This window comes from Myotis yumanensis, unplaced genomic scaffold (assembly GCF_028538775.1).
Source record: "Myotis yumanensis isolate MYYU_CA2020_CCGP unplaced genomic scaffold, mMyoYum1.0.hap1 SCAF_24, whole genome shotgun sequence".
NCBI classification, from domain to species: domain Eukaryota; kingdom Metazoa; phylum Chordata; class Mammalia; order Chiroptera; family Vespertilionidae; genus Myotis; species Myotis yumanensis.
The window spans coordinates 3,232,176-3,242,354 of record NW_027223775.1 but is presented as its reverse complement, the minus strand read 5'-3'; the positions used below and the strand labels follow the sequence as shown (position 1 = coordinate 3,242,354).

General features: G+C 44.6%; 1 protein-coding gene across 1 annotated transcript; it reads left to right on the top strand.

The window, feature by feature from the left end:
• The first annotated feature begins 5,022 nt into the window (after positions 1 to 5,022).
• On the top strand, positions 5,023 to 9,898 carry LOC139000549 (thymosin beta-4-like). The gene is made up of 2 exons (XM_070402694.1): positions 5,023 to 5,122; positions 9,864 to 9,898. Exons 1-2 carry the CDS (start codon positions 5,023 to 5,025, stop codon positions 9,896 to 9,898), a joined length of 135 nt encoding a protein of 44 aa, XP_070258795.1.
• Positions 9,899 to 10,179: the final 281 nt, after the last annotated feature.

The following is a 10,179-nucleotide window of genomic DNA, read 5'->3' as shown; positions in this document are numbered from 1 at the left end:
AATTTTACTATGAAATGATAATTATAGTTAATACTTTTTGAATAATTTTAATTAATCTGAAAACTTGACTACTATATTACTGTTAGATTTAATACTCTAAGTAACAATATTAGTTTATACTGTAAACATTAATGGAAAGGATTATTTTGTATCCTTGAGAAGGCCCTGAGCATTCCTGGTGTTAAGCTGGATTTAGATATAGGGTATTTGCTGTTAGCCAAGTCTCTGTTATCTGGGTACCGATTTCGGCTGGACTAAGTCTCTTTCTGTTATCTGGGTCCCGATCTGAGCTGGGCATGGGAAGCACAGCAGCCATGGGGGCAGGAGACCTCCCTCAGAAGGGGCAAGTGTTCAAGCCCCTGCATAGTTGGGGGGGTGAGGATCTCTGCCCCACCTCTGTTGACCCCCAAGTTCTCCCCTGAGGCCCCCTGCGACTGTGCCTGTCTTAGGTCGCCCCTCCCAGAGGGGTCTTACCCGTCATTGACTACCAGCCATCCTCCGGGGCCAAGCAGGGTGATGTGAGGTTTAGTTCTGTCTCCTTGGTAGCGTATGCCCCTGTGGCCTCCATGCCCAGTAATTGCCTTTGGATCCCCTCGCCTGCTGGCGGGGCCCCGGCATTGATCATGGGGAACCCAGGTTTGTTCTCCAGAGAGAGGGCCCAGCTTACGCTATTGGGCAAGAGACAGATCCATGGTACCAGCCACCATGAGGCTTCAACCTCAGTATGAACAGAGAGCTTAGGCAACAGTTGTAGGCAATTGGAAGAGGGACCCCCTTGGCAAAAAGGTCAATGGAGGTCAGTATAGAATGCTTAAGTGCCTTCCCAGGGGGCCTTCCACACAGTGAAAGGGATAAAATCCTTTCATGTTCTTATTAAATTGCTGCCAAACAATTAGTTTGTAAGCTTGTTTGGAATAAATGTTAATATGCTGTTGTAAAATATTAAAAATTATTAATGAGCTTTTGTTATTTTAAATTATATCTTAAAATTCTACTGCTGTATTTTAAGAAATATTAAATAAGATAACTTGTTTTGCCCTTTCTTAGAGGCAAAAACTTAAAATATATATTTATTAATATTTATTTGATAAAACTTTCTATGTGATTTCAAGTATATTAAATTGCCTTTATTAAAAAATCCTTTAAGAAGAGAGAATAAACTTTTGAAAACATTTCAGGGCCCATGAAATGTCCTAAAGTCATTCCTTGATTATAGTTTTGAAATCTAACTTAAAAGACTATTAAATATATATGTGTATATATAATTTAAAGATTATATACCTTTTATAATTATTAAAAGATATCAATTAAATTAAAACTGATCTTTGTATATAAAAATTTGATTGGGATTATAGAATTTATCCTCTTTTTTCAATTAGACAAATGTTGAAATATGATTTCTCCCAATTTATTTAACCAGAACTTTAAAGTCTTAGCTGGCAAGTTAAACATTCAGCATTTCTCAATCAGTAACATTTTTAAGAATAAACTTTAAAAATACATGACATAATCAATAGATTTAATTCTGTCCTTTAGATTTTTCGTGAGGGAAATTTAGATTAATATTTTAGCATTTTGTTATTTCAGAATATCTAGTTTAATTTAGTAAACTCTCAAAGCCTTGGGGTGCCATTGACTGAAAACAGGTAACCATTAAAATGCAAATTAGTTACATTCTTTCTACTAAGGATGGGAAACTGAGAAGCAAGCCTCTCTTTAAAAGTTGTCACTGGCAGTAAATTTTTGGCCTACCTGCTCTGTTGGGGGAAGGGAGGCTAGCCCTTCCTCTATAAGAAATTGCTTTGGGAAGCCAGCCGTCTTTTACCTGGGCTACTTAGATTTTTATAATTAATATATTTCAATAATTCTTGAGATTTAAATCTAATTTATTATTTTAAGGCATATTCTTTAGCAAATTTTTGTAACAGAGACAATTTTACTGAATTTCCTTTTTGGCCTTGAAGTTAACTTTTTAACACCCTTTATTAGTATTTAAAAACTGTTCTTTATTATGGAAATGCCAATCCTGCTGCTAGAATCTAGCCTGCATCTTTTTTCCTTTGGGTTAAATTTTCCATTTTTCTTAGGAAATAATCAGTCTTGGGTTTTATTTTGTATATTTGCAAAGAGATTTCAGCTTAAAACTCTATCTAAATGTCCAAAATCGGACAATGGGCGCCTTAGTTCCAAGCTAGTTTTCTCTTTACACGTGTACAGAAATCCCAGACGTATTTTTAAATTTCAGATCCGGTGGCATTTGCTGTAGCTGTATCAGAAATGCAAGGAAATCATCATTTCTTCTCTATGTGGGAGGTTTTAAATCTAATCATATTCTGTTTATTTCAGTAGGCAAGGGCAGCACCCAGGGCAGACAGAATGTCTTATTCCTATGGATCCAAGGTCCAGCCTGGCACTTCCGGGGGTTGCTCGGAATAGCTCTTGTATCTATTCTGCTTTCTGTGGCAGGCTGGATACTGTGCAGCCTGCTGGCCTTGAGATGGCATAGAGACAGAAGGGTAAGTAGACAATGCCCCTGTTATTTGCCATGGCTGGGCTGGCCCCTTTTGGTAGTTTCCCGACTGGTGTTGAGGCAAAGAATTTCCCTGGCCATCTGTCTTAGATTTACACTCATTTGCCCAATGTTTTCCTTTTTTACATTTAGGGCACAGTCCAGGTTGTTTGGGACCTCTGCCATTTCCTTTATTAACCCCTTTATTAGAAGGACACTGTTTTGCTATGTGTCCTGTTCCTCCACAAGTGTAACACTTGTATGTTGGACTTTTCTCTGTGCTAGATTGTTGCTGAAGAATTCCTTTAATGGTGGTTCCCTTTAATGCAGCTGCAATGGCAACTCCTTGTATATATGAGGGACCAATATCTGCACAAATTCGGATATAATCTGAGAGAGTCCCCTGTCTTTGATAGGGCCGCAGTGCAGCTTGGCAGGCAGTGTTGGCGTTTTCATATGCCAACTGTTTAACTATTAACATGCCAGCCTCTCCATCCACCACTACTCGGCCAACAGTCTGTAATAGCCGAGAGACAAAATCCTGATACTTTTCATCTGGCCCTTGAATAATTTTTTAGAGCTCCTCTGTTTTCTGACCAGAGGTGGGCAGCTTTTTCCAGGCTCTAATCCCAGCTCCATTAATCTGTCCATAAGCTTCCTGGGGGTATTGAATTTGATTGTGGGTATCAGCATAGACTCCTTCACCTACCAGCATTTCATAAGAAATATTAATCTGGGCAGCTCGATTTCGAGAAGCTTGTTCCTTAGCCTTTTCATCATATTCTGATTTCCACAAGAGATAATCCCCTCCTGATAAACAAGCCTTGGCAATAGCTCTCCAATCATTAGGTGGGAGAGCCTCTGAGGCCATAGTTTCCAAGATGGTTAAAGTATAAGGGGAAGTGGGCCCATACTGAGCACAGGCTGTTTTTAACTCTTTTAAGGTTTTAAAAGGAAGCGGTTCATAAGCACGCTCACGCTTTCCCGTGTGAGGGTTCACCTGTTCCATAACAGGGAAGGCATGAATGCCCAATTCCTCACCACACTTTCGTGCTTCCTGCAAAGCCATCTGGAGAGGGGAGAGTGGAACTGGTGCTGCACAAGGCAGCGGAGAGCTGCGGGCACGGCCCCCGCGGCTTCTCTTTTTCTTGCCAAGAAGCTTTAATTTTTCTAAAAAGCATTCCAACACATCCTCTATATCACTGCCCTCTTCAGTTCCAGCAGAAAAACATTTTTCCTCCTCTTTTGCCTGAACAATACCTGTATTATTATCATGACAAAGAGCAGCAGCTTCCTCAAAATCCCCCTCATCTTGAGGAGTTAAATTATCTTTAAAAGTTACATTATTTCTTTTTAATATACTGTCTTTTTTAGACCCCTGTTTTGTGTTATCACGCTGTTTCTCCTTTTTTTCTGGCTTAAGAGACGGTTGATTATGGTCATGCCTGGGATCTAAATAATCCTGTATTAAATTCGATAAGGAAATGCAGACCTCCTGAATGGATTTTAAAAAATTTTCTACTTGCTTGTCATTAACCTTAGTTCCTCTACTATTGAGCATAAACTTTAACATTTGCCCAAAAAGAGCATTTTCTCTAGATTCTAATTGCCCCATGCTTTACTCCCGACTTCAAAAAATTGCTCCTCCCTTACCTTAACGAGTGCACTCTTTATCCGGAGGAGTTCCTCACCGTCGTCTCTACAAGCCCAACGGAGTTCCTCACCGTCTTTTTCCCAGTTCCTCAGTCCCTTAGCTTGGGAGCCAGATCTGTCAGGGCCAGCCTGACAGGGTTGAGCCGGGCTGAGGCAGGGAGGTGGGAATTGAGAAAAGAAAGAAAGACAGGAAAGCGGGATCGGGAGGACCCCAGTTCTCTTGATGAACTGAAGCAACTTTATTAGCCACACAATACTATTTATACATAACACACTGAATAGGAGGTCTATCAAGAGGAATGTATTCTTTGTTCCTCTTAATCTCTAAGCGAAGGACACAGCAGAAGGACAAGTTCTCAGTACAGCATATCTCAGTAAAAAGTTACAGACTTCTTGGTAAGCTATGAAAGGCTGATCTCATTCTACAAATATTGCTCTTATTCTACTGATAAACGCCATCCAAACAAGTCTGGGAAAACTGTGTGGGTAAGGGTCCCAGCCTTGCTAGCCCCTACAGGTGCAAGGACCTTGCCAGCTTACATCTGGCCCCCAACATCCTCTGTGTCAGATTTTGATATTGAAACCCTGTAGTGAAAGCCGCAGCACCCCATCGATCTTCCTAGCCTGGTGCTCGGCATTTTGAGAGATTGAAACTGTGGGACAGAGATGGGAGGTGGAATGGGATTTCTTTTATTTTTTTTGTAGAGAGATCTTTAGTTGTGAATGAAAGCCGAAGGAAGGAAAGGGGAGGTTTCAGTCAGGGGAGGAGAGTACAAAGCAGCACATTTAGAAGAAAGGAGGCTGGGTAGACTCCTCTCACCCCTCCTCCTGGCTTTGTATTTGCAACTTCCTCTGTCACCATGTCCGACAAACCCGATATGGCTGAGATAGAGAGATTTGATAAGTCGAAATTGAAGAAGACAGAAACACAAAAAAACCCCCCACTGCCTTCAAAAGAAAGTAAGCTCAAAGCTCCTTCACCCCCAACCGCAATCCCCATCAAGCCCTCCTTGAGAAAAGGCTGAGCAGGAGTTGCCAGAGAAAAATGATGGAGGGAAGGGTGCTGCAAGAACCCAGTTTATAACTCGGCTTGGAAAGGTTAATTAAAAACTGTTCTGCTGCCAACAAACACAGAACTTTAACTTGATGGAATGTTTAATATACCACAATTATATATTCATATACTTTTATCTGTCAAATGTTCCTATTTAATAAAAACTTTCATGAAGAATTGGCTATTAATGCTTGTAGAGTTTTTATAATTCAGAAGGATATTTTAAACAAGAGCACTATGGTCTTATACTAGGCTACCGAAACCACATAACCGACTTCCCCCATCTTTTCTTTCCGATCACAGCTGAAAGGGCGAGGGCTATGCCCTCCATCTTGCCTGTATCCTCCAAGTTGGGGCCACTTGCGTCCTTCTTCCCGGAAGCCCAGGCCTCTGCTGGCCATGCCCGGGATTTTAAACTAACCAATGACAATCAAGGGAAGTGCGCGCCATAGATATGACCACATCCTGTGTAACAAGACCTGGCATGCGCCTGGCCAATCGGCAGAGCACAGTCCTTTCTCCTCCCCTTACTCCAACCCCCCCTATATAACCGGTCTCTAGGCGGGGTTCGCTCTCTCAGCCACTTGATTTGCCGTTGTGTCGGTGAGTCTGGTGGACGGGGAGCCGAGCTAGCTTGAAATACAGATTCTTATGCTTTTGCATCGGATTGGCTGGCTCCCTGATGTGGTTTCTTGGGAATCTTGAAATCTGGGCATAACATTTGGGGGCTCGCCCAGGGTTCCCAAGACCATGTAGGGATCCTCAATTCGTAGAATCTGCGTGGCCGCGGTAAGTGTCTGTGTGTTGTGTATTCTGTCCTGTATGAGCTCACTTCTGGAATCTTTGCCTGAGGGGTCTAGGGCGGACGCGCCCGTGAACGACCACAGGCAGGGGAGAGTTAGAAGACGTTCTGCTCCCCACGAGGGATGTGTATTCCCCTCATGAGAGATGTGTATTCCTCTCGCGGATTTGGAGGGATGTGTATTCCCCTCGTGAGAGATGTGTATTCCTCTCGCGGATTTGGAGGGTTGTGTATTCCCCTCATGAGAGATGTGTATTTCTCTTGCGGATTTGAGATGGGTTTGGCGTAATGCCATCGTCTAGTTGCTTCCATGGAAGACTATTTTTGGGCCAGTTTGTTGTTTATGTTTGTGTTTTTTCGGTTTTGTTTTGTGGACTTACTGGACGGACGTTATGGAATGGACTCAGACTGCTCCTTTGGGTATTGTGATTGATCATTTCAAGGAGATTGCGGGAGGCTTTAGAGCTCCCTCAGAAATTGGGAAGTTGTTAGGAATTGAATGGATTGTTTAAACTCTGAATGAATGTCTGGTGAAAGTATGTGAGTGTAAAGGCAGGGGAGGGGTCCCCGCCCTCCCGTGCGCCTCCCAGGCAGGGAAGGTGAGCAGGGATCACTGTGCCTGGGGCTGCAGGAGCCGCTTGCTCTGCAGTCGGGGGCAGGCGTGCAGGAGCGTGGTGTGCGGTGACCGCAGCCCTTGCCCTGGAGCCCCGCCGCGCCGCGGGCCCAGGCGGCTCAGCTGCGGCGGTGGCGGCAGCAGCGGCGGTGGGCCGGCGTTGGCCCCGGGCTTGTGGCGAGTGAGTGGAGCCTGGTGGAGCGCGGGGGGCGGGGCGGGCACGTCGCTCAGGGGAGGCGGGAGCGGCGAGGCCCCCGGCGGCATTGGGTCCAGGGGGAGGTCGCCCCAGCTAGATCATAGAAGTTAAATGTAAAAGTTTTAAAATGCATCGGGGATTTCTGTGCACGTGTAAGGGGAAAAGGCCAGTTTAAAAATGAGTGCGCATAGTTTTGAGCTGAACCTGAGCTTTTGCTGTGTACAGAATAAAAACCCGAGACTGTTTTGGCCTTAAAAAGTGGCGGAGAAAATTTCCCGCCCTGAGGCAAGTACCACCAGGAAGTTGATAGTCAAATTTACATGTGAGTAGCTATGGGGTTTGCCCCAGCAGAAAAATTGTGACCATTTTGAAATTTAGCAGCTATGCCAGGCTTATTGGCTGGAAACTTAACACTTTTATTTTTAAGCTAATCTCTTTAAAAGGGACTGGTAGCAGTAATCCAATTCCTAAAGTAAAGTACAATTATTTCAGGTAGAAACTAATTTCATCTGATCTTAGAGAGAGTCTTTTGTTTGTAATAAATACCGTTTCTATCTAAATAAGACATCGGTCAAGAATCCTGTCCTGTGATGTGGGAAAGACCCCCACATCTGTTCCTGTCAGGCCCCCATCAGGGGACTTGGGCGGTGTCCCTGTTATCTGCTCAAGATCCCAAAACTGTAAAAATACTTGTTCACTGAAAAGGTGTAAGTGTAAATGTTTATTTGATATTATTTGCTATGTGATATTCTGTGCTGGGTTGGGATTTTGGAATTCTGGGGTAATTTAAAAGGTATTTTGTGGCTTTTCTAGTAACATTTAAGGATGGGGCTCACAGTTCCCCAAGGCAAAGATTTAATGGGCCCTTCCCCCTGCCTGTGAAGGAAGACAATGGGCCTTGGAATCTGTAAAGATAGGCGGGAATGAAGCTGGTCAAATGTACTGAAAGGGTTTGGTCCTAGCGCACTCCCTTGATCATGTTTGGCAGGCCCCACCCCCTATCATTCCTGACTTTCTTGCTGCAAGAATTGTCTCTTTTCTTGAGAGGGTTCCAGAGGGTGCACGAGGACATTTGGCTGCGCCCCGGCGCCACCCAGGCAAAAGGCACCACCTGGAGCCTCTATGGAAAGGTCCCTACACCCTACTCCATGTGCTGACGACCCCCACCGCTCTCAAAATAGATAGACGGCATCGCGACCTGGGTCCATCACACCCACGTCCGGTCAGTGGACCCATCCATGATCCGGAAAGACTTCGTCACCAAATGGAGCGTCGATCGAGATCAACGCAACCTGCTATGGCGTGCTCGACCTGCCTGATGCTGGTAACATTGCTCAAGACTTAGATGATGCCTGCATCTTCATGGACATGGCTCCAAAGAGACAAGGACAATTTATAGAAAGGCCAAGAATAGACTCTAGTAGAATTTGGCTGCCTAAAGCAGCCATGATGCCAATGATATGTTATATTGACCTTTGATTCTTTTGCAGGTTTGAATGTATGTTGGCTGTCCTGGAAGGGAACTATGTGGGGTGACCCCCAAAAAGTAAAGGGTGCCTAGCTGCCAAGAGGGCAGGTGCCCACCTGGGCAGGGAACGGTGTCCATCAGGTTTTGGTCACTGTTGAGAGACAGTTGACAGTTAACAGCCTGTGTACTGTTTGCAGGCCTGAGTCACCATGCCCATGTCAGGGGTAGTAAAGCTGGGAAAAGCATGTTTAAAATAGAAGGTCTAAGGCATGGTTATGCATAGAAAGAAAATTTAATGCCAACAATTACTGTTTTATTAAAAGGAATTGTCAAGGAAAGTCAGAAAATCTTAGAGTAGATCAGTATGTCTTTCTTCTTATGTAATTCCTCCGAATTTTGGCAATGCTAACATGGCAATACATTTCTTTGCATAGATTCAATAAGACTGGTTCCTAATAGTGGTTTTATTAATGGAAAACTTTGACTGGAGTATCATGTTTTAAAGAGCCCTGTCTGAGCTCTAAAGACTTGAAGCCAGTAAAAATGCCACGAAGAAAGCCTGGTATCCTGCTTGGAAGCCCTCAAGATGGCTGGCGCTGGAGCATCAGGCCCATGCCCTACCATCACTGGCAGTTGGTAAGAGTAGAAGGGGAGCAATAAGGATGCCTCTGCGTCCCTGCGGAACCCCCACACACTCTGGGCTGCAACAAGTAGGAGGGCTACTGAGATGGGCTTAAAGCCTGGAGCGTGGGCTCAGGTGGAGTTGCTGCAGGTGAGGGATTCACCTAACTCAGCAGATACTGCAAGCTGGCCTGATGGCAGCTGGGTGGCATGGCTTCCTGGCCCTATGGGGCTATTAAGATTCAACCATGAGATTCCAGCAAAGGTAGTCAGTTACCATTCTTGTTGTGTTTATGCAAACATCAGGACAGTAGATAAATTAATCTTAATTTGGCTTTTTGATAGCCATGGAGGAATTTTAAGAAGAAAAATCCTATTTCAATAGAAGTTGTTAAAGCTAAAATGGTTTCTTTTCCTTCCACCAGACCATTTGTTAAGATATGCCCAGTTTGGGCCTCTAGCAATGGTGAAATAGAAATGCAGTCCGTCTCATGATTGAGCCGGAAGTTCCAAGACAAAGGGGGGGAATGAAAGGGCGAGGGCTATGCCCTCCATCTTGCCTGTATCCTCCATGTTGGGGCCACGTTCGCCCTTCTTCCCGGAAGCCCAGGCCTCTGCTGGCCATGCCCGGGATTTTAAACTAACCAATGACAATCAAGGGAAGTGCGCGCCATAGATATGACCACATCCTGTGTAACAAGACCTGGCTTGCGCCTGGCCAATCGGCAGAGCACAGTCCTTTCTCCTCCCCTTACTCCAACCCCACCTATATAACCGGTCTCTAGGTGGGGTTCGCTCTCTCAGCCACTTGATTTGCCGTTGTGTCGGTGAGTCTGGTGGACGGGGAGCCGAGCCAGCTTGAAATACAGATTCTTATGCTTTTGCATCGGATTGGCTGGCTCCCTGATGTGGTTTCTTGGGAATCTTGTAATGTGGGCATAACACAGCGATTGAACAGAAGAAGCAAGCAAGGGAATCTTAATGAGGCATGCGCTGCCATATGCGCTGTACATTCCACAAGCATTGCCTTCTTATTTTACTCCTTTTAGCTGTTTAACTTTGTAAGATGCAAAGAGGTTGGATCAGTTTAAGTGACTGTGCTGCCCCTTTTTACATCAGAACTATTGACAAGGAAGGCCACACCTGCTCTTCCCTTCTGCCTGGCTGGAAGGGAAAGAACTTGCATGTTGGTGAAGGAACAACCTGGGTGGGACAACGGTGAAATCTAGAGTAAAAACAAAGCAGGTCCAAGGTGTCCTGCAG